Here is a 25,395-nt window from a genome sequence, read left to right on the forward strand (position 1 = left end):
ACAAAGGAAAGGCTACCGTTCAATTGGCTTCTACTGAAATGGACATCTGCTACAGTTGTGGATCAAAAGATCATTGGCCATGCTAATGTAGATCTACCGTTGAGGCCATTGCCAAGTATCATTCCCATCGCGAGTTAACTTTGCCCGTGTGGAACATCCCGAAGATGCTACTACATCCATGGAGATATCAGATTTTCAGGAGGCATCAGCTCCTATGGACGAATAAGTTTTATTCTTCTAGATATGTTTTTAGGGAGTTTTTACCCCTAGTGGCCAAACCCATTAGGAGTGGCCGAAATCCCCCTATTTTCTAGGTTCATGGTTTAATTTTTGGATAATTTTTTCTAAGTATTTGGAATAATTTGTTTGGTTTTGGTTTGTTTTGAATTATGGATAATTATTTTATGGATATTATTTCTCGAATTGATTAATTGAATGAATGAAATTATATTTATGCATGTGGCCAATTCAATTAATTTATTTCTAGGTATGACTAGTGGGGAAGTTAGTTGTCTGGCTGATAGTGCTACTACACACACCATATTGTGTGAGCAACATTATTTTACTAACTTCATACCTAAGAAAGCACCTCTGACAACCCTCTCAGGCTCATCTAACCTGATTGAAGGATAAGGAAAGGCTCGTACAATGTTGTCTAATGATATTGTCTTAACCATTAAAAAGGCCCTCTATTCTCCACATTTCGGAAGAACATTGTTGAGTTTTAAAGATATTCAATATAATCAATATCATGTTGAAACCACTGAAGAGAATAGTTATGAATTTCTTTGTATCACTTCTTACGAGTATGGCCAGAAGCATATTCACGAGAAGCTGGAACATCACTCGAGTGGATTATATATCACAACCATTTGTGACATAGAGACTCACCATGTGGCCAGCTTTGAGCCCAGATTCCAGAGCACTTTGCTGTTTTGGCATGATCGTATGGGACATCCTAGGCGTGACATGATGCATCATATCCTTAAATCATCACATGGGCATCATTTACCTCCCTACGTTGGATTTCCGCCATGCAAAGCTTGTTCTTTGGGGAAGTTGAATACTCAACCCTCAATTACAAAGATTATTCACAACCCTCCTAAGTTTCTTCAGAGGATTTAATGGGATATTTGTGGAGATATTTGTGGACCTATCTAACCAACATGTGACCATTTAGATACTTTATGGTGTCGGTTGATGCATCGACATGTTGTTCACATGCTTGTTTACTATCAACACGCAACGTTGCATTTGTGAAACTCCTAACACAAATTATTAAGCTTAGGGCTCACCACCCTAATTATCCGATCAAGTTGATACAATTGGATAATGCTGGAGAGTTTATGTCACAGACTTTTGACGACTATTGCATGTCAGTTAGGATTGAAGTCGAACATCATGTACCCCATGTTCACACCCAAAACGGCTTGGCAAAAGCTTTCATAAAGCGCATTCAATTGATAGCTCGAACATTGGTTATGCGAACCCAACTACTGGTATTTGCCTGGGGCTATGCAATATTACACACAACCATGTTGGTCTACCTCAGGCCTACAGCTACCCAACCTCATTCACCGTTATAGTTGGTTACAGGATACGAGCCTAACACCTCGCATTTACGTGTGTTTGGGTGCACAGTTTATGTGCCGATAACGCCGCCATTACGTACCAAAATGGATCATCAGAGAAAAATGGGAATCTATGTTGATTATGATTCACCATCAATTATTCACTATTTAGAGCCCTTGACAGAAAATTACTTTACCACACGTTTTACTGATTGTCACTTTGATGACACAGTCTTCTTGTCGTTAGGGGGAGATAAGTATGCTAATGTTCCTAGAGAACGCCACGAATTGTCATGGTATGCTCCCACTATGTCTCATTTAGATTCACGCACTGCCCAATCTGAAACTAAAGTGCGACATATTATAGATCTTCAAAGCATATGCTAGATGTTCTTACTGATCTAGTAAAGGTGACGAGATCACATGTAACCGTAATAAATGCACCTGTAAGGATAGACTTACATCGTAATACCGCTTAAGAAGGCTGAACCATCCCCGAAGGTTAGGGGCAACATCTTCCAGTCGACTCGGTACATTGGCGGTAAGCCGATTACTGCTCCTACCCTGAAGCGTGGCAGACCTTCTGGTTCAAAGGATTCACAACTCTGGAAGAAGAAAAGGGCACAAACTAGTAACCCAGTCTGAATCTGATCATCACTCACTCATTTGTTCCAACACATGAGGTTATTCTAGATTACGGTGATGTCTTAGATGAGACAACCTAACCTCCCGAGAATCGCAAGATTTCGGTCCACTAGCAGTATTGGATGAGGTTTAGAATCGAAATGAGATGATTGTCGATGATGTATTTACGTACACAGTAGCTACTGACATCATACTTAGCAATGACATTGAACCACGTTCTGTTGATGACTGCTGACGTAGCATAGATTGGTTAAACTAGAAACAAGCAATCTAGGTTGAACTCGATTCGCTTGCGAAACATAAAGTGTTTAGACCTATAGCTCATACTCCATCACATGTGAAGCTCGTGGACTACAAGTGAGTTTTCGTGAGGAAACGTAATGAGAAGAATGCAATAGTGATACTAAGCACGCCTCTAGCAGCATTGTTTTACTCATAGAATGCTGGATTTGATAACCTTGGAGTTGGGATGGCAACCAAAGAAATCTTCTTCTTCAACACAATTCCAAACTTCTTAGAAAGATCCAACTTCTCTCATTTTGGTAATTTCCAGTCAAAAGAATGCAAAAATGTAGCCAGTGAATGCATCACCATCCTCTCAGCCATTATAATCCCAGCACATATTCTTATGCCTGACCCAAATGGAAACTAGTTGAAGTTTTTCCCACTGTGTAGTCCCATTTGCTATCCAAGAACCTCTTCAGCATGAACTCTAATGGGTTTTCCCAAATTGAAGGGTCTTTGTGTATAGCCCAAACGTTGACCAAAATCTGAGATCCTTTAGGAATGATGTAGCCTTCCACAATGCAAGTTTCACTTGGGCAATGAGGGACTAAGGTCATCTCCAACCGAAAGAGGACTAAAGGACCATGTTTAGCCCTATAACCCTACAAGAAATTATTTTTTAATAAACAGTGTCATGCCATATTTTATACCATCTCCAACCGAGTGGGCCAAAAGCCCATAGGCCAAAGCATAGCCATTTGACAAAAAACCCATCTCCAACTGAAAGGGGCTATTTTTTAGCCCCTTCAATAATTTATTATTTTAATTGAATTAATATAGGCAATTGAATTAAACTACCAAATTAAAATAATGTATTCGGACATATTTTAAGTGCCACTTGTCGCTAAATTAATAAACCTCCGGATTTCTTATCTTTATATAATGAAAAAGAATGTGAAAAATTGGTGAAGAATTGAAATAAAATGAGGTAAGATATTATTGGAATGCTTAAAATGATGTGAGAAATGGGGTAGAAATGGCTTAGGTATTATAGGGAAAAAAAATAGACTTTTTATTTTTAAATTCGTCTAAAAAAAAAAGTTAAATCCAACAATAACCTGACATCAGGTAGCATGTGTTTGGGCTGGGCTATAAGGCCGGTTGGCTAGCCCTTTAGCAAGTTCTCCAACTTTTGGCCAAGTGGGGCCAACGAGCTCTTTGGTCTAGCCTTCGGTTAGAGACGATTTTCAAGTCAAAATGGGCTATATTTTGGCCTATGTCCCTTTGGCCAGGTCGGTTGGAGATGGCAAAGGCAGGGCTAGGTGTAAGCGCAAAGTTTCTTTCATCACAGCTTGTAAGTATGGCAATTTGTCGATGTGGAACTCTTCTACAATGTTGTGTTTGCCAACTACATCTCCTAACTCTTTCTAGGCTTTTTCCATCATCTCTAGCTTATTCATGTTTTCAGCTAGTGCAAACTCAGTTGTGTTGGAAAAGTGTCAATCCCACCCACCACCATATCCTATGCAGAGAAAGATTCCACACTATTATGTTACTGTACTAATTTGTGCACTCCATCCATCTTCTTTATCTCAAATTCAAATCACGCTAAGTAAATATACACTTAAGATTACCACACACAAACAAGCCCTTAAAGGAGAACTGAGAAAGTAAATGTTCAATACTTAAAATGATCTGTCAAACATTTTCACTTAACGCAAAATTGAAAACAAATATCCAAAAACGAAATAGTAATCAAGCAGGCCACAAGCAGTCAAATTGCATCATGTTGGCAACCATAATTATATAACAACCACATGCTTCAATTTTTTTTTTATATTACTACTATTGTTCAAAATAATCAAACCAGGCTCACTCTTTATAGGGATTAGGTAGGGATTAGAACGTTTGTTACACCTAACTATTTCAGACTGGATTAGCTTTAGAGATTAAGCTGGACTGGATTGGCCTAGACTAAGCAGGATAAAAATAGTGAAGTGTTTGGTGCAGTGCTGGACTAAGTCTCGGACTAAAATATTTTAGTCCCAATTTTTTTATTCCATTTTGCAATGGAACTAGACTTCGTAATTTGCCATTATCCTACAAAACGTTGCCGTATTACCTTCTATGTCTCCCTCTTTACAGAAAACATAAACCACAACCTCTGCACATACCAAACTGATTTGAATTTCACCTTCGAGTTGTACATTGCCAATTTGATGTCCATGGAGACCTTAAGTGACTAGAGGTAGTTGGCAAAGAGGAGGAAGAGAAACTCGACTTTTGAGAGGTTTGGATTCGAGTACGAAAGATCCGATAGGGCGATTTTCGAGACGTTAAAATCTAGGTGGCCTTTGTGGGGTGAACGAACTCATTGAATAGGATTATTGGGCACCAGCCAGATCAGATTAAGGAGAATCAAATCTCGGCGAAGCAAAAAAAAAAGAAAGATAGGAGAGAGGAGGAGAGGGAGAGATAATTGGCAAAGGGGGAACAATGATGGCTTGGTTTGTGAAAACATGTAGCAGAGAGAGACGTGAGGCAATTAGTCATCGCAAATCCCCTGGTTCTTGATAGGCCTCACCAGCGAGAGAGTTTTTCCACGCGTGTTCCCTTTAGTCTCATTTAACTTAGTCCCTGCACTTAACAAAAACAGGATTACATTAATATATAGTCAAATCCAGTCTAGTCTAGTGATAGTTAATGAGGCCAAACAAAGGCGCGAGATTATGGTGACGAACATAAGAAATAAAACATGTCAAATCACGAGAAAAGAAAACCGTAATAAGAGGAAGATAAGTTTAAGGTTTCAATAACAAATTCTCTTACACCATCAAAAGAGGAACATAAGTTCGGTATAAATTCAGAGTCAAATTGATTACACAACGTATTTTATTTTGACAAGAGAACATTATCGTAAACATGCGGTTTTCAAGAAATCTTTTTGGGCTAAGTGAGTATCATTTATTACAAGTGAAGTATTCCAAGGAATTTGGTAGCAGCATTGTTTTACTCATAGAGTGCTGGATCTGATAACCTTGGAGTTGGGATGGCAACCAAAGGAATCTTCTTCTTCAACACAATCCCAAATTTCTCAGAAAGATCCAACTTCTCTCCCTCTGGCAAATTCCAGTCAAAAGAATGCAAAAGTGTAGCAAGTGAATGCATCACCATCCTCTCAGCCATTGCAATCCCAGCACACATTCTTCTACCTGACCCAAATGGAAAATAGTTGAAGTTTTTCCCACTGTAGTCCCATTTGCTATCCAAGAACCTCTCTGGCTTGAACTCCAATGGGTTTTCCCAAATAGAAGGGTCTCTGTGTATAGCCCAAACGTTGACAAAAATCCGAGATCCCTTGGGAATGGTGTAGCCTCCCACAATGCAATTTTCACTTGGGCAATGAGGGATTAACAAAGGCAGTGCTGGGTGCAAGCGCAAAGTTTCTTTCATCACAGCTTGTAAGTATGGCAATTTGTCGATGTGGGACTCTTCTACAATGTTGTGTTTGCCAACTACATCTTCTAACTCTTTCTGGGCTTTTTCCATCATCTCTGGCTTGTTCATGATTTCAGCCAGTGCAAACTCAGTTGTGTTGGCGGAAGTGTCAGTCCCACCCACCACCATATCCTGTGTAGAGAAAGATACCACATTATTATGTTACTGGACTAATTTGTGCACTCCATCCTTCTTCTTTGTCTCAAATTCAAATCACACTAAGTAAATATACACTTCAGACTTTTAATGGACAACGAGTTGTATGCTAAGAAGTCAAAGTGTGATTAAAAGTTCAATCTCAAAGCTTAACTGTCACAACTCCAGTAGCCTTGAATGACTATCTCATGAAAAATACTTGTAACTAAAGAGCAATCTAACCAAACCAGAACACCTACTAACCATTTGGGATTTTAGTGAATCTTCATCATCTTAATCTAAAGATAGTTCTCAAACGGAAGAGTAACTGTAAAAATTATTCCTAGTGTTTCCATAGAGAATTTTAACGAAAAGTTTTTTGTACAACTATTTTAACGAAAAATCATATTTTTACACTAAAAAATCAATCCTGGTACATTCACTTTGTCTTTTATTTTGTCCTTATCGTTACAACTTAAAGTTTTCAAACCCTTTTTATTAATTTTCCTGACTCCTTGAGCTTTCATCCATGACACCACATCCGGAATTGTGACCATCACCTGACCTACTATTTTAATGTTATGTTCTCATCATACGTCATTCGTGATTTTGTCATACTCATCACATAGCTGGAAGTTATATAGGAATGAGGATCGGTAATCTCATCAACAAGAAAAAATGTACTGAAAAAAAAACCCATTTAATTGAACACATCCAAAACTAACAACACAATAAAACGTTGGAATCTTTTAGAATTGTTTTTTTATTGAAATAAGTTCGACAAATTTCATAAAATTTCACAAATTGCAGGCCAATGATCAATCAAGTACAAATAACAAAATCATCGAGATTCTCATGGACCACATGCAAGGGTAGGCACAAACTTCCAACCAGAAATCATTTATTATGTGATAACTATTTATTTTGAATTTATTTGGAAACTTGTTTGATCACCCCAAATGAAAACTGAAAATCAAAACTCAGAAATTCAAACTGAAAGCTATTTTTTTTAGTTTTCAAACCTCACCTTTCCATTTTTAGCTAAACGATTCTAGAAACATTTACTAAACAAGTTTTCGATGAAAATAGATTAAATTTGTAAACAAAATGATATGTCAGCAATACAAAATAAACACGTTAATCTACATTTGGTTAATAATAATTAAAAAAAAAATTGAAAACCAAAACTAAAACCTTGCGGCAAATTCAGTCAATCAAAAATTTACTAACCATAAGCAAAGCTTTGAGATGAGACATGGTGAAAGGCGTCTTGGAATCTCCTCCCTCCTCCTTAAACTTCAACAAAAACGTTAAAAAATCCTTATTGCTCTCCTCCTTCTCTCCTTCCTTGTCAAGCGCCGGCCGTTGATCTATTATCTTCTCAAATATCCCATCAAACCTCCGGACCAACCTGCTAATCTGTTTCACCACCCCCTGTAAATCAAACGGGGCCAAACCCGGATAAAAGTCCGAAACATTCGGCTTCCCTAAAAGCTCCGTCATCTCCGACACTACTTCTCGAAACTCCGCCCCGAGCCCCGCCCTCTCGTCTCCCTCCACCGTTCCGCCCCACAGCATGTTCGTAATAACATTCAGCGCGTTCAGGAACATCTGCTCCCCCACGTTGACCCGCGACCCTATCCGATCGTAGAAATACCCGACGGTCTGTCGGAGCTGTTTCCTCCGGAGCGCATACATCGTGTCGAGAGTGGTGTTGCTGAGCATTTTCAGCATGCAGACTTTCCTCAACATTCGCCACTCCGGTCCGTACGGAGTCCACGCGATGTCGATTCCCCCGTACGTCGCAGCCCGACCCGCGGCGGGGACGTCGCGGTTGGCGAAGGTGGCGTCATGGTCCTTGAGAATCTCGCGAGCAGAGGAAGCGGAGTTAACCACAACACCGACGGTGTTGCCGAGGCGGAGTTTGAAGATTGGGCCGTGGGATTGGGCCAGGCCCGTGAAGTAGGAGTGGAGTTCTGGGTCGAGGGAGAGGAGGTTCCCGACCAAGGGCAGGGCCCGCGGGCCAGGTGGCAGAGGCGGGTACGGGTTGTTGGATTTTTTGACCAGCCAGAGGTACAGAAAGACGAGGAAAATGGCGGAGATGAAGGTCAGCGAAGTTTGATCGGATTGAGACCACAGCGAGTACAAATAGTTGGAATGGGAATGGGAATCGAATGCCATTGCTGTGTACTGTACTACTGTGCAGCGTTTCGGAATGGGAGGAGGACTGGGTTAATATAATATTTAGTCGTCCGTATGGATAATTTAATATTAGATGAAATTGGCACTTAGCTAGCACAACATTGTTATATAACCATTTATTAGTGATAGACTCATCCGAAAGAGGGCCACGTACACCATTATTCAGTAGCCGCCCCATGTGCAATGCCATCTGTTTATGACCGCTAATAAATAAAAAGGTTTCTATCACCAATAATTTTTGAAGTTCACTCACCTTATTAAATTGAAAATTCAATCAATATATTTTTAAAAATAATTGTTGCAAATTAATATGATCATTCCGTCGTAATTCTATTAAAAATTCTATTCTTTATTCTTTGATTATGTGCACGTACTGAGTTCTACAAGTCTAATTAAATATTTTCATATAGATAAAAAAAATATAAATAAATAAAAAACGATTTTATCTTTGTCATAATTAAAATATTAAAAAGGGAAAAATAAAATAAAATAAATTTGTCTTCTAGTGGGCCCACCTAGTAGCGGGAAGACCGAAGACCCTTCTAGCTGGCGCCACGGCTGGCGTGGTTGGGACGCCGTTTTTTTTTTGTATGTTAAGAAAGAGATCTCTGATTAATTCTGATTGATTGGTCAAATATTGTAAATTAATTTTAGTTATTTACTTTCTTATTTAGCTCCCAGTTAGCCTTGATTATAGGCAATAAAGTAGGATCGTGATATGCAATCTGTGTATAAAAGTGTAACCCTAGTTCTGTGAATGAATAAGAAAAGAACAATTCCATAACGCTACTGTTCTTTAGATGGTACCAGAGCACTGATTTGGGAAAACACACAACAAAAAAAAAAAAAAAAAAAAAAGTCAACCCTAGCTGACACGGCATGGGTGACAAGTTAGAATCAAAGTCAACCTCCTCTGGCATGACTTCTCACTCACAATGGGAAAATTCCAACCATCCACTTTTCCTTCATCACTCGGACCAACTTGGTGCAATTCTTGTACCACAGCCATTGATGGAAGATAATTATAGCACATGAGTTCAGTCCTTGAGCATGGCCTTAACGGTCAAGAACAAACTTGGACTTGTTGATGGAACAATCAAGGAACCAAGTGCAAACAATCCTGAGGAGTTGCAACAATGGAACCGCTGCAACAACTTGGTCAAGACATGGCTACTGGGGTCCATGTCGAGAGAAAATTCAGGGAGTGTTATCAATTGCAAAGATGCTCGACAGATGTGGCTTGACTTGCAAGAGAGATTTTCACACGTAAATATTGTTTAGCTATTTCATGTAGAGAATGAAATCCATGATTGCATACAAGGTAACATGAGTGTAAGTTCTTATTTCACAAAACTTAAAAGCTTGTGGGATGAACGCGATGTCTTGTGTTCAATCCCAGCATGTAATTGTGAAACAAAGATAGAAATCACGTCCTATTTTGAAACTCAGAAAACAATGAAGTTCCTTATGGGACTGAATGACTCATATGCTATTATTCGAAGCAATACTCTTTGATGCGAGATTTATACGCACACAAATTAAACCCTATTTGTGACAATTGTAGTAATGATGTAAGTAGGGATCGTTCTAACCGGGGATTAACTAGGGGTGCTAATCTATTTTGAATTGACTTGAAAACACAAAAACTAAATGTAAATACTCTTAACAAGACTACTATGACTCAGAATAGCTTTGAAATACTCAAACTGCCTAAAACAATCAAATTGACTCAAACAGAAACTAGAACTTGATTTAGACGAATTTGAAAGTGTTCATGACTCCAAATGCTTAAAGACACAAAAATAAAACAAATACGAATGATTAAGACTCAACGAAATATGGGGGAAATGTGTTTGGACAATATTAAATTAAATGGACAGAATATAATTAAGGGCAAAATGTAAATATGAATGTTATGAAAATATGGATGATGGAATAGCCAAGGGGTTCTTCTCCACACATGTTACACTTGCATACAATATTGATTCTCAGTTGGTCTTTCGATAAATTATGAAACTCAACGCCCCGGGTCAATTAGGTCCGCTTAAATTAACCGTCAAGTTTTCCTTAAGTTAATGAATTGGATGGGTTTGCGCAACGCAATTCACTACATTCTCCAAAAGTCCTTTACGTGAACAGCACAATAAAGATACAATCAAAGATCATTAAGCATTATGAAAACTATAAGTGTTGACGAGGCATTCGTTACTATGATGAGCATGAAACTCGTGCCAAGAATTCATTTAACGCGATTGTTTATAAGCAACCTCCACTACTTGTGAATATAAGTTCATAACGATTAGGTGAAACTCACTTATATTCTAGCGTCATATTCATGCATGAAAATTAAGCGCGCATTCTTAATAAACATACATAAATAAGTTATCAATCAAACGGTTAAACAAATTGAATCAACAACTTATGAAATTCCAACGAAAGTTAATCAATTCATATTGCAAACATAAACATAGTTTCGAATCACCCCCTAGCTAAATGGGGGTTTAGTTCCTCATAACTTTGAAATCAAAGAAACACCTAAACATTCCAACAACTCAAACTTGAATTGTATGAACGTTTAGGCACTCTTCTCTTCCATTCCTCATACGTACAAAACAAAGAGAATTGAATTTAAACATTGAAATCAAAGAAACACCTAAACATTCTAACAACTCAAACTTGAATTGTATGAACGTTTAGGCACTCTTCTCTTCCTCGTTGTTGTAGCACAAGGTCTAAGGAGATGTTTAGGGCTTTAGGTGTATGTGGAATGGAGTGGGGAATGGTTGGAGTGGCTGCAATGGAGGAGAAAAACTGCACAAAATGGAAGGTGATGCACGGCACAAGATGTGTGTTTTTGTGTTGTGAATGGAATGAATGGGTTTTTATAGGGGGAATGGGAGAATATGTGGCTGAAATAATGATGGAAAAACAGCTAGGAATGGGATGGGAGTGCACGGCAATGATGGGAAAAAGGGATGCTGGATGAATGATGAAGAGTTGCATGTGGCTTAGTGATTAAAGAATGAATGGATGTGCTGGAATTGAGTGGATGTGTTGCTGCCAAGATGGGGGAAAATATGGAAAATGGAAGTGTGATGCACGGCTAAGTGATTAATGGGATAGAAATGGGAGTGAATGTGGCTTAATGATGAAGGTGGAAAGCTGGAAAGCATGTGGCAAGGTGTGTAGATGCTGGAATTGATGGAAAGGCACGACAATGAAGGGAGAATGTGGCTGTTTGTTTTTGGAAGAATGAAATTGAAATGGGAAGGCATGTGGCTGCCAACTAGGGTGAATGATTGAGGTGGGAATGGAAGAATGTGGCTGCAATGATGAATACATGTGGCTGAAATGAAAGGGAAATGCAAAGGGAAAAGCTGGAAAAGGAAGGGTAGGTACGGCAAGGAAAGTTTCTTGATGGTTTTGGGGTTGTGATGCATGTGTATGCATGTGGATTAAAGAGGGAGAATGTGGTGCAATGATGAAGTGGGAAGGTGGAAATGCAAAGGGGAAATGCTGAAAATGAAGGGGAAGGCACGGCAAGGGCTTTGTTTGGGTGCATGTGTGTGTGAATGGTGGTTTTGCATGGCTTTGATGGATTGTTTGATTGGGCTAGAGGTTTTGCATGGCTCAAAGGATTGTTTGATTGGGCTAGGCCCTTTGTTTTATGTCCAAAGTGCATACAAGGCCTTCAAATTCGTCCAACACTTTGGTTCCAAGCATAAGCTTTCCATTCTAAGCCCAATTTTGCTCCAAAATGCTCCGACATGCACCTTTTTGCCTCCTTAGCCATATTAACCTAGAAACACACAAAAGAAGCATAAAGGACTAAAATAACTAAAGAAACATAACGTAAATGCACGAGAACAAGCCATTTAAGTCGCATGAATATACTCCTATCAAATTCCCCCACACTTAGCTTTTGCTAGTCCTCGAGCAAAACAAAACAAAAGAAACCAAAAACAAAACAAAACGAACAAAACACAACCTACACCTTCCAACAATCGTCTCAGGGATTTCCAATGCACATGACATGTTAAAAATCATTATTCCCACAGATTTTAGCCATCTTTACACTTAAGTACATTCTTACTCATAGTCACCACATACTAGTTCACAATTAAGCGTTTAAAACCATGTTTTGAATGTAGTAACATGCCTTAGAGAATTCCCTCAATTCCTTACTAGATGTACTCTCGTTTTTCACACAGATTTTCTGACTACACTCCCTACACTAGGTATATGTGAGAAGATTGATGTAAACATGTAGACGAACACTCACATATGTTATAACAAGGAAAGCATTTTCTGGAATTATTAACATGTATATATATGATCTCATGAATGGAATGCCACTACTTAGACGCGAGAACCAGGGATACCATAAGCTCATACCAAGTTCAAACTCCACAAATTGAAACACATAACACTCAAGATAGAAGTCAAAGGGTTGTAACGGGGCTAAAGGTGTTTGGCTAACAAAGAAGGGATATGGAAAACAAAGGTTCTTAAAGAAATAGCGAGCAAAGCATTTGAATTAACTTAGAATTCACTTTTGAATGAAAACTCAACTTTTGAACAAATAGGGGGAACAAGCTCTTTTTCCTTTCTTTCTTTTCTTTTCTGTATATTTTTCACGCTTTTTTTTTTTTTTTTTTCTTTTGAATCTCAAAACATACATATAAACTTAAGAACAAACATTCCTTCCCCCACACTCATTTTCTTGCATAATGTAACTCAAAAGGAATTCATTTAAGTCATGCTCACTATCTTTTAAGAACAAGGGTGTGGACAGTCCTAAACTAGGCTAGGTTAGGATAATGTGGGTTAACAATGAATAAAGGCTAAACAAGGCTCAACAGGGTTAAAACTTACAACAAATACGAAATATGGGAAGTAAGGCTATTTGGCTATGGTGGCAACTACACAACTTCATCTTGATATATGTTATGCAATTCAATGTCATGCTTTGAATGAAACGGATATAAGTTCTAGCATTTAGTTCTATCATGATACAATTGCATTCTAAGTAGCAACCAAGCAAGGAATAATGAGATCATGCAACAACTTAGAAAACAAAGAATCACAGAAAAAAAAAACTCTCCAAAGAAGGTAATGGCTCGAGTCTCACAGGGTTGTAGCATTTCTTTGAGTTCCTTCCTTCAAGCATGTTATAAAAACGAATTTTTCTTTTATGATTGCATGTGAAGTCATACATTATAACCATAACCAAGCATATACCAAGAGTAAATCAAACTTTTCTCTATGTTTATAACTCTTTTTAACAGTCATGCAATTACAAACCAAATCCTTATCATTGTGTTGGAAGGTACCCTAAGACACAAACACACAAAAACGACTCAAAACACTCTTTTTAGGCTTTTCAAAACATGTTTTTCAAATTTTTATGTGATTTTCGGAGTTATAAAAACAAAACATACTAAAACACTCTAAAACAACTTAAAAACAACTTAAAACAGCAAGGAACAACATTTGAAGTTATGGGTGATAAAATCCCACGAATTTGCATCAAATATACTTAGTTACCCCCCCCCCCCCCCACACTTAAATCAAACATTGTCCTCAATGTTTTAAGCATAGATTCACACAAAACATAAGTAAACACATAAAAAACACTTAAACATACTAAACATGGCAGAATGTAACTAACAAAGAGAAGAATTTAGGGACGCAAATCTGGTTATGGAGTGTAAATTCCATCTTCTCCTTGGTTGAATGCATGGGTTGATCTTGGTGATTCCACAGGCTTAATCTTGAACTGGTTTCCTCCCATCGTTGATTTTCCTTTGTGCTACTCTTGAACTGGGCAGCAGGATTCTTTTGGTCTTCCCCGAAGGTCTGAGCTTACTCCTTTGGTCTGTTTCTTTGTTCAATCTTTCCAATTCGTATTGAAAAGGGTTGGAGGATAACTCAGCCTATGCAGTTGTTGCGCTTGTCTCCACATGCTTCAATGTATCATTTTCACTTGCCTTACTTGCTCCCCTTGCAGAAGTGGTCCCTTCTCTGGAAGTGTATCAACCGTTGAAGATGACTACTCGAGAGCAATGCTAGGTAAGCAACCAGGGAATAGATTCCAGGCAGTCGGAACCAGATCAGAAGACTGACTCCAAGTACCGGCTGATTGCTTCTTTCACTTTGCCATGCGAGTAAGAACAAGGACAAAGAAAAAGACAGGGAAAAAGCATGATATGAGATACTTTTGCTTTTGACCTTGATGATATGAGATACCTTTGCTTTTGAAGAAGCGGTGAATGAATCAGCACATGTATTTGTTGTGCTTGTCTCTATATGCTTTGATCTACCATTTCCTTCTGGGTCATCTGTACTCCAGGCATCTGGTATCATCTTTGGGGAAGAAGAAAAAATTGAGTATTTCGAAAGGCTTTGCTGGGAGTGCGCCCTCAGAGGCGAGGAAGAGTTGGGCATTTTCTTCAGGTCTGCCTTGCCATAAAAGATGAAGGTCGACATATATAGGGATTTCCCAATAGCAAGTGGAGGTACTGTTCTTTTACCCTTGTCGACAAACGTTTTGATCCCGCAAATCCGGCTTTTTGAAATAGTGACGACTCTTCGATCTTTGAAAACGCCTCTTCAATTTCTGAGCAGACGCCTCTTCGATTTCTGAACGACGCCTCTTCGATTTCTGAACGACACGCCGTAGTGCGGATACGGCTCCTTTTGACAAAGTTGCACGCGTTTTCTGAAAAGCAGAGAAAGCGTCGCCGAACTTTGCGCTTGTTGGCAAAAGTGTGTAGTTGCGATGATGGCCTCCACGTGTTTTCGACTTTGTCAGATATCTTTTGACAAAGTTGAACGCGTTTTCTGAAAAGCCGAGATATCGTCGCCGAACTTTACCCAGGAAAATCCGGCTCTTTGAATCGGTGGTCGTGGCGCCTTGGCTTTTTATAGAGGTATCGATCACCTCCAACATACACACTCTGAAGATTTCCCATTCTTGAAAATCGTCTCCAGCCTTTTGAAATTTTACTCCATCCAATCCTTCTCTCTGAACACCTTTGAAAAATGACTAACCCATCGAACCTTTGCTTAGATTTGAGTCTCAGCAGCGATCCGGTTGTGCCCCGTCAAGGTAATGTATGGCGCCCTTCTTTCTTATCTTCTAACGGTCCTCTTACAGGTGAAGACTCCATGATGACGGATGCAACAACAGCTACGATAGTAGCTAGGAACCTCCTCACTCCTAAGGATAGCAGGCTGCTTTCAGGACGGTCCGATGAGTTGGCCGTTCAAGAGTCCATCGCTCTCAGTGTTCAGTGTGCAGGCTCTGTGTCCAACATGGGCCAACGCCTACTTGCTCGCTCCCGTCAGGTTGAATCGTTGATGGTAGAGGTGGAAAGTCTCAAGCAAGAGATCAAGCAGCTGAAGTATGAGAATAGAAGTTTGCACGTGCTTGCAAACAACTATTCGACGGGCATGAAGAGGAAGCTTGATGAGCTGCAAGAGTCTGAAGGTCGGATTCAAAGTGACCGTCAAAGACTTTCCACTTTCCTCCAGAGGCACCTTTTTCCTGGGTCTTCTAGTGTTCCACCAAGTATTGTGGCATCGAATGATCTAGCTCCGATGCCTCCCGCTTCGCTGCCTCGTAGTGGGGCTTCACGTAATCAACCTTTGTGAAGGCTCCATCATTCTGCCATGTTGCTTTTTCTTTTATTTTAATTTTAATTTTTTTTTTTTTTTTTTTTTTTTTTGTAACTTCCCATAGATCAATGGACAGCTTCATTTTATTCAGTGTATTGGGTTGCCTCCCAAGTAGCGCTTTCTTTTACGTCTTGCAGCCGGACGAAACCTTCATTTCTCACTTAGAGCCCACGGCATGCAATGGGATCTCCTCCATAACATGCCCTTCAACACTTCCATAATACGGCTCACTGAATGGGAGGGGATAGTGATCCTCCCTGATGGTGATGTTTTGGTTCTGAACGTCCATGTACATGCTCCCACCACCTTGAGATATATTGGGTACCTGCACCAAAGAAGGTAACAACCTATTAGTTGAAATGGGAATCGGAATTGGGATTGGAAACTTACTAGGATGTTGTGGCAATGCCCCAAGGACAGCCACCCTCTCGCCAATTTTAGCACAAGGCACGGCCATATTGGATGTTTTTAGGGTAGTGGCATGCTCGTTGTGCTCCAATCCAATTCCTTCTTCGATGGTGATTCTTGATGCATCCTTCTTGATTTGTGCGGATCCTTTCGGCCTTATGTCCTTATGCACATCTATGACAAAACAAGAATGAACATCATTAGTATTCTTAATAGATTCAGAAACTTCAAAATTAATCATATCACCACCAAACTCCATAGTTAAGGCTCCTTTGGCCACGTCAATCTTGGTGTGAGCTGTTTTCATGAACGGTCGTCCAAGTAAGAGTGGCGATGGTGGAGAGTGGGTTGAATCCTCCATGTCAAGCACATAGAAATCTGCAGGAAAAATCAAGTGGTCCACCTGCACCAGAACATCTTCCAAAACTCCTCTCGGGTATGCATTAGATCGATCAGCTAATTGAATAATGACACCATCATTTTTAAGCTCTCCTAGATTCATAGATACATAAACAGAGTATGGCATGACATTAATTGATGCACCTAAATCTAGCATAGCATGTTCGAACCTTTTATTACCAATTACACAAGGGATGGTGAAACTACCTGGATCTTTGCATTTAGGTGGTAACTTTCTTTGCAATATTGCAGAGACATTCTCACTTACATGTACCACCTCTTTTTCCTGAATCCATTTCCTTGTTGTGCAAATCTTTTTCAAAAACTTCGCATACTTCGGAATTTGCTTTATTGCATCAAGGAGCGGGATATTGACATGCACCTTCCTAAACGTCTCCATGATGTCTTTTTCATCTTCCTCTTTCTTGGCTTGCATAAACCTGCTAGGAAAGGGCACATTTGGTGGAATCACATTAGAAACCATTGAGTTTGGACCTACCTTACATTTGTTGGACGACCTAGGAGCTTGAAGTGGTTGTGGCAATGGTTGTTCCACCCTTTCCGTGGCTTTGCCCTTCTTCTCTTCCTCTTGCAACAGCTTTTCCTCCTCTTCTTGGCTTGATTTTGGTGGTTGTGAGGTAGTTCCAACTTCCTTGCCACTTCTTAAGGTGATTGCATTGGCGGTTTCAAAGCCACCCTTTGGATTGACCACCGTAGTGCTTGGTAACTTACCATTTTCACGAAGTTGTCCCAAAAATTCGGCCATTTGGCCCATTTGCTTCTTTAGCTCAGTAACCTCCTTTGCTTGGTTCTGCATTCCCTGCACCATTGTGGTTAGTAACTGATATGTTTTATCGTCATTCACAGACGTACCTGAGTTGGTTTGGGATGATTGTGCTTGAGGAGGTGGTTGTGGTGCCACCTCCTCAAGCACAATCATCCCGGAGGTTGTCGGAATCCACTTTGTTGGGCAGGTTGTTGTGCATCTCTCCATCTGAAATTTGGGTGGTCTCTCCAACCTGGATTATATGTGTTAGAATATGGATCGTACCTCGGTTGGTTTTGATTCCCATAGCCCATGGCATTGGCAGATTCCCACCCTCCGTTCTCAATTAATTGAGGGCATTGATTAGATTGGTGTCCTTGAATGGAGCATACACCACAAATTGTAGTTCCTTGCGCTTTGGGGCCCTGCACAAACTGCGACAACATAGATGTAAGGTTAGCCATGTGGGATTGTAACTCAGAAATAGAACTTACCTCATTTACATGATGTGGCCGTGGGGTGTCTCTCTGCCCAACACCTTCATATTGTTGTGCATTGAGTGCTCGATTAGCAATGAGAGTTTTGGCATCCCTAGGTGTCTTGTCCACTAGAGCTCCTCCCGCGGATGCATCCAACATTTGCCGTTCAAGTGGTAGAAGACCTTCGTAAAAATATTGAAGAAGTAGCTCCTCCTTTATTTGGTGCTGTGGACATGAAGCAACAAGAGTTTTAAAACGTTCATAATAAGTTGGAAAAGATTCACCTTGGCTTTGCTGAATTCCACTAATCTTCTTGCGAAGAAGAATGACTCGTGATGTTGGAAAGAACTTCTCCAAGAAGGCTCGCTTCATACTCCCCCATGATGTGACAGTTCCGGGAGCCAACTCATACAACCAATCCTTGGCCTTCTCCAACAAAGAAAAAGGAAAAGCCTTCATCTTCAATATGTTGCTGTCCACGTTCACCGGTGTCATACTTGAGCATGCGACTTCGAACTCCTTTAAATGCTTATTGGGGTCCTCCATTGATAACCCATGGAACTTGGGTATATGATCTAGCAAGCTGGACTTCAACTCAAATTCATCGGTCTTCTCAGGGGCTGCCCTAGGGTATTGGATGCAAAGAGGGGCTGCATTGGCCAAACCCGAGGCAGAAAGCTCTTTGATGGTTCGATTGTCCATTGCCATGGTTGGTACTTCCTCTTCAACCTCAATTTCAACTTCTTGCTCCTTTAATTTAGGTTCGGGACTAGGAGGATTAGACGCTTTTGATTTCTTTTTCCTTCTCAAATTCCTTTCGAAATCACCGTCAAAGTCGGAGATATGCTCACGAACAGGTTGTGAGCCACGGGTCATAAACTAGTATCTACACACAAGAGCAAACAAGATAAATAACCAACTTAATAGGCTCGGCACAAGTAAGGAAATAAGGTGCCACACACGGCACAAAAACAAAACACACACACACGGTGCAAAAGAAAATTAAAACAAAACAGAAACTAAACAATTTAAACAAGACTCAAGACAAAGGATTAGCAACTTTGCCAATCCCCAGCAACGGCGCCAAAATTTGATGCGAGATTTATACGCACACAAATTAAACCCTATTTGTGACAATTGTAGTAATGATGTAAGTAGGGATCGTTCTAACCGGGGATTAACTAGGGGTGCTAATCTATTTTGAATTGACTTGAAAACACAAAAACTAAATGTAAATACTCTTAACAAGACTACTATGACTCAGAATAGCTTTGAAATACTCAAACTGCCTAAAACAATCAAATTGACTCAAACAGAAACTAGAACTTGATTTAGACGAATTTGAAAGTGTTCATGACTCCAAATGCTTAAAGACACAAAAATAAAACAAATACGAATGATTAAGACTCAACGAAATATGGGGGAAATGTGTTTGGACAATATTAAATTAAATGGACAGAATATAATTAAGGGCAAAATGTAAATATGAATGTTATGAAAATATGGATGATGGAATAGCCAAGGGGTTCTTCTCCACACATGTTACACTTGCATACAATATTGATTCTCAGTTGGTCTTTCGATAAATTATGAAACTCAACGCCCCGGGTCAATTAGGTCCGCTTAAATTAACCGTCAAGTTTTCCTTAAGTTAATGAATTGGATGGGTTTGCGCAACGCAATTCACTACATTCTCCAAAAGTCCTTTACGTGAACAGCACAATAAAGATACAATCAAAGATCATTAAGCATTATGAAAACTATAAGTGTTGACGAGGCATTCGTTACTATGATGAGCATGAAACTCGTGCCAAGAATTCATTTAACGCGATTGTTTATAAGCAACCTCCACTACTTGTGAATATAAGTTCATAACGATTAGGTGAAACTCACTTATATTCTAGCGTCATATTCATGCATGAAAATTAAGCGCGCATTCTTAATAAACATACATAAATAAGTTATCAATCAAACGGTTAAACAAATTGAATCAACAACTTATGAAATTCCAACGAAAGTTAATCAATTCATATTGCAAACATAAACATAGTTTCGAATCACCCCCTAGCTAAATGGGGGTTTAGTTCCTCATAACTTTGAAATCAAAGAAACACCTAAACATTCCAACAACTCAAACTTGAATTGTATGAACGTTTAGGCACTCTTCTCTTCCATTCCTCATACGTACAAAACAAAGAGAATTGAATTTAAACATTGAAATCAAAGAAACACCTAAACATTCTAACAACTCAAACTTGAATTGTATGAACGTTTAGGCACTCTTCTCTTCCTCGTTGTTGTAGCACAAGGTCTAAGGAGATGTTTAGGGCTTTAGGTGTATGTGGAATGGAGTGGGGAATGGTTGGAGTGGCTGCAATGGAGGAGAAAAACTGCACAAAATGGAAGGTGATGCACGGCACAAGATGTGTGTTTTTGTGTTGTGAATGGAATGAATGGGTTTTTATAGGGGGAATGGGAGAATATGTGGCTGAAATAATGATGGAAAAACAGCTAGGAATGGGATGGGAGTGCACGGCAATGATGGGAAAAAGGGATGCTGGATGAATGATGAAGAGTTGCATGTGGCTTAGTGATTAAAGAATGAATGGATGTGCTGGAATTGAGTGGATGTGTTGCTGCCAAGATGGGGGAAAATATGGAAAATGGAAGTGTGATGCACGGCTAAGTGATTAATGGGATAGAAATGGGAGTGAATGTGGCTTAATGATGAAGGTGGAAAGCTGGAAAGCATGTGGCAAGGTGTGTAGATGCTGGAATTGATGGAAAGGCACGACAATGAAGGGAGAATGTGGCTGTTTATTTTTGGAAGAATGAAATTGAAATGGGAAGGCATGTGGCTGCCAACTAGGGTGAATGATTGAGGTGGGAATGGAAGAATGTGGCTGCAATGATGAATACATGTGGCTGAAATGAAAGGGAAATGCAAAGGGAAAAGCTGGAAAGGGAAGGGTAGGTACGGCAAGGAAAGTTTCTTGATGGTTTTGGGGTTGTGATGCATGTGTATGCATGTGGATTAAAGAGGGAGAATGTGGTGCAACGATGAAGTGGGAAGGTGGAAATGCAAAGGGGAAATGCTGAAAATGAAGGGGAAGGCACGGCAAGGGCTTTGTTTGGGTGCATGTGTGTGTGAATGGTGGTTTTGCATGGCTTTATGGATTGTTTGATTGGGCTAGAGGTTTTGCATGGCTCAAAGGATTGTTTGATTGGGCTAGGCCCTTTGTTTTATGTCCAAAGTGCATACAAGGCCTTCAAATTCGTCCAACACTTTGGTTCCAAGCATAAGCTTTCCATTCTAAGCCCAATTTTGCTCCAAAATGCTCCGACATGCACCTTTTTGCCTCCTTAGCCATATTAACCTAGAAACACACAAAAGAAGCATAAAGGACTAAAATAACTAAAGAAACATAACGTAAATGCACGAGAACAAGCCATTTAAGTCGCATGAATATGCTCTTATCACTCTTCTTCTCGACCCACTGCCCACGGTGAATAAGGCCTATGCATTAATCCTTCGACATAAACGGCATGCAGAAGTCTCCAGCGGGAAGAACACTCAACCAGAAGCTGCTGTTTTTGTGGTAAAGAACTTTAGCCAAGAACCTGAATTAGACAACAATGGGACTCGATGTGGAAAGTGTAACAAAACTAACCACACCACCAAGAACTGCCGTGCACATCTCAAGTGCACGTTTTGTGGGTGGAAAGGTCATACCTTCGAGTTCTGTCGAAAAAGAAAGGCCTCTGCTGAGATCGAGTCAAATCGTTCTTTTTCTTCAAAAGGAAATCAAGTCATAACATATGAAAAGATGGACACGCCCACTTTCCCATTTTCCTAGGAGGAATGCAAGCAAATCCTTCAAATGCTCAACAAGAACAAGTCATCCTTTGTCAATCAAGTTGGTAATTCCTTTCCTCATGAAGAACTTTCAGGTAAAGCTTTCTCTTTCACTAATAATGGCACGAAAAACATTTGGATCTTGGACAGTGGTGCTACTGACCACATTGTTTGTAACCCTAATTTTCTTACAAATTTAAAGCCTGTTGAAAACCACACTGTTGAACTACCCAATGGATCATTTGCCAAAGTCACTCATATTGGACAAATAGTGTTCTCTCCCAATCTCATCCTTGACAATGTCTTGTGTGTGCCACCTTTTAGGTTGAATTTGATATCCATCAGTAAACTAGCCTATGATTCCCTATATGTCACAGTTTTCCTTAAACATTTTTGTGTCATACAGGACCTACGCTCGGGGAAGATGATTGGGACGGGAATTAAACGGGAAGGGCTCTACTACCTCGATCCACTGAAGAAAAGAATATTCAACATTGTTCACACTATTTCTTCAAATCTTTGGCACCAACGTCTTGGACATCCATCTCATAAAGTGTCTTCGTTATTTCCCTTTTTCAATAATAAGTCTTGTGTAACCAACAATTGTTTAATTTGTCCCCTGGCTAAACAAACAAGATCACCATTTCCATTAAGTTCCATTTCTAGTAAATCAGCTTTTGAATTACTCCATATTGATATCTAGGGTGGTTATAAGGTTCCTTCTCTTTCAAGTGCCAAATATTTCCTTACTATTGTCGATGATCATACTAGGACCACATGGGTCTATTTGATGAAGCATAAATCTGACACAAAAGATCTCTTAGTCAAATTTATCCACATGGTTGAAACTCAATTCAATACTAAGGTCAAAATAATCAGAAGTGACAATGGTCCTTAATTTAAACTTGAGATTTTGTATGCTCTCAAAGGGATTATTCATCAGTCTAGTTGCGTCAACGCACCACAACAAAATGGTGTTGCTGAACGTAAGCATCGACATTTGCTCAACGTCGCTAGGGCGTTACTTTTTCAAGCATGTCTGCCAAAACACTTTGGGGGGGGGGGGGGGATGCCATACTTGCTTCAGCCTATTTTATCAATTGTACACCAACTCCACTCCTCCAAGGTAAAACACCTTATGAAAAATTATTTCATAAAGAACCTAATTATTCCCATTTAAGAGTTTTTGGCAGTTTGTGTTTTGCTTACACACACGCACACAGACCCTCTAAACTTGACCCCCGTGCAACACGTTGTGTTTTTCTTGGATATCCGTATGGCTAAAAGGGTTATCAACTGTTTGATCTCACTCTAAAGAAAGTCGTTGTTTCACGGGATGTTGTGTTCTTTGAGGACCAATTTCCCCATCAAGATAATGAAGCTTCTGTTGCCCAACACCACACCTTGTCACCTACTCCCACTTCATTGCTGCAGTCCCCAATGGCCTCCTTTAATGAGTCCCCCAATTCCGCATACATATCAGGGGACCTTCATCTTGATTTTTCCCATCACCTTGTTGATTCTACTTCACCATTTAATGAACCTAGCCCACCCTCATCAACCATAACTAATTCCCCTATTCTGAGTCCTATTTCCTCACCCCTCATCCTAGACCCCCCATCACCTACTTCCCCACTTCCCCCTTCACCCATCCCATTAACCTTACCGTCCCCTTCTTCCCGTGTCCCCACCCCCCTCGTCGCAGCACGCGTCCCACCAAACCCTCCACTTTTTTGCAGGATTTTCACGTAAAGGCAACCCTCCCCTCCCGCGTTGTTCCCAACTCTTCCACGAGCATGGTTCAATCGTCAGGTACATCCCATTCTCTCTCCCATTATTTATCATATGAACACCTCTCTCCTAATCACAAAACCTTCACCACTAATCTCACCCTTGTCAAGGAACCTACTAGTTTTTCACAGGCTGTTTAGGACTCCAAATGGCGTGATGCCATGCAACATGAGATTGCCGCACTCCAGGCAAATCATACCTGGACTCTTGTGCCCTTACCATCTCACAAACGTCCCATTGGCTGCAAATGGGTGTACAAAGTGAAGCTCAAACCTGATGGGAGTGTCGAGCGCTACAAAGCTCGCCTTGTTGTGAAAGGTTACAGTCAAATAGAGAGGATTGATTATCGGGAAACATTTGCTCATGTTGCCAAGCTCACCACTGTCCGTGTCCTTCTGAGCGTTGCTGCACTTCGCGGTTGGCATCTCCACCAACTCGACGTGAACAATGCATTCTTGAATGGTGATTTGTACGAAGATGTCTATATGACCTTGCCTCCTGGGTTCGGACGAAAGGGGGAGACTCGTGTTTGCAAACTACACAAATCACTCTATGGTTTAAAATAGGCCTCGAGACAATGGTTTATCAAGTTATCTAATGCCCTCAAAGCCGCTAGTTTCCATCAATCATGGTCTGATTACTCACTGTTCGTCCGAAGTCGTCAAGGTAAATTTATGGCATTACTAGTCTACGTTGATGATGTAATACTTGCAGGAAATAACCTTCAAGAGATTGAAGAGACTAAACGATTTCTTTCCCAACATGTCAAACTAAAGGATTTAGGACAGCTCAAATATTTTCTGGGAATAGAAGTTGCAAGATCAAGCAAGGGAATTACTTTATGTCAACGCAAGTATGCGTTGGAAATATTAGATGATGCTGGTTTCCTTGGATCAAAACCCTCACGGTTCCCTATGGAACAAAACTTGTCCCTCACGCAAACAAATGGGACACTGTTGGATAATCCATCTTCATATAGACGGCTCGTAGGCAGGTTAATTTATTTAACAATTACAAGGCCGGACCTAACATATATGGTTCATGTGTTGAGCCAATTCATGGATAAGCCACGACAACCACACCTTGAAGCAGCACATAAAGTCCTCAGATACATGAAACAAGCTCCTGGACAGGGAATTTTTCTACCTACTACAGGTTCATTGCAATTACAAGCTTTTTGTGACGCTGACTGGGCTCGATGTAAAGACACAAGAAGATCGGTAACTGGTTATTGTATCTTTCTTGGACAAGCACCTATCTCTTAGAAGACAAAGAAACAAAGCACCGTATCTCGTTCTAGTGTAAAGGCAGAATATCGCTCCATGGCTACTACTTGTTGCGAAGTCACATGGCTCAAGAATATTTTGAAGGACTTGCGAGTGAATCATGCACAACCTGTTACACTATTGTGTGACAATCAAGCCGCCATGCACATTGCTTCAAACCCAGTATTCCATGAACGAACGAAGCATATAGAAATAGACTGTCACCTAGTACGCGAGAAAATTCAAGGAGGGATGGTGCGAACAGCCTATATACAAACAACAAATCAACCAGCAGATTTGTTCACCAAGCCACTAAGTTCGACACAGTTTGAGACCTTACTTGGCAAGTTGGGTGTCATCAACATACACTCCAACTTGAGAAGGAGTGTTAAGAAAGAGATCTCTGATTGATTCTGATTGATTGGTCAAATATTGTAAATTAATTTTAGTTATTTACTTTCTTATTTAGCTCCCA

The 25,395-nt window shown here is 40.1% G+C and overlaps 1 protein-coding gene and 1 pseudogene across 1 annotated transcript; both read right to left on the bottom strand.

Moving 5' to 3' along the window:
• Positions 1-2,645: 2,645 nt before the first annotated feature.
• Positions 2,646-3,960, bottom strand: LOC148697381 (carnosic acid synthase-like; annotated as a pseudogene).
• Positions 3,961-5,241: 1,281 nt separating this feature from the next.
• Positions 5,242-8,397, bottom strand: LOC137723336 (flavonoid 3'-monooxygenase CYP75B137). The gene is made up of 2 exons (XM_068462502.2): positions 7,305-8,397; positions 5,242-6,071 (listed from the first exon to the last, which is right to left on the bottom strand). The coding sequence occupies exons 1-2, from the start codon at positions 8,253-8,255 to the stop codon at positions 5,451-5,453; spliced, it is 1,572 nt and encodes a 523-aa protein (XP_068318603.1). The 5' UTR covers positions 8,256-8,397; the 3' UTR covers positions 5,242-5,450.
• Between the last annotated feature and the right edge of the window lie 16,998 nt (positions 8,398-25,395).

The sequence above is a fragment of the Pyrus communis genome, chromosome 4 (genome assembly GCF_041283825.1).
Source record: "Pyrus communis isolate YQ-2024b chromosome 4, ASM4128382v1, whole genome shotgun sequence".
Lineage (NCBI taxonomy): Eukaryota > Viridiplantae > Streptophyta > Magnoliopsida > Rosales > Rosaceae > Pyrus > Pyrus communis.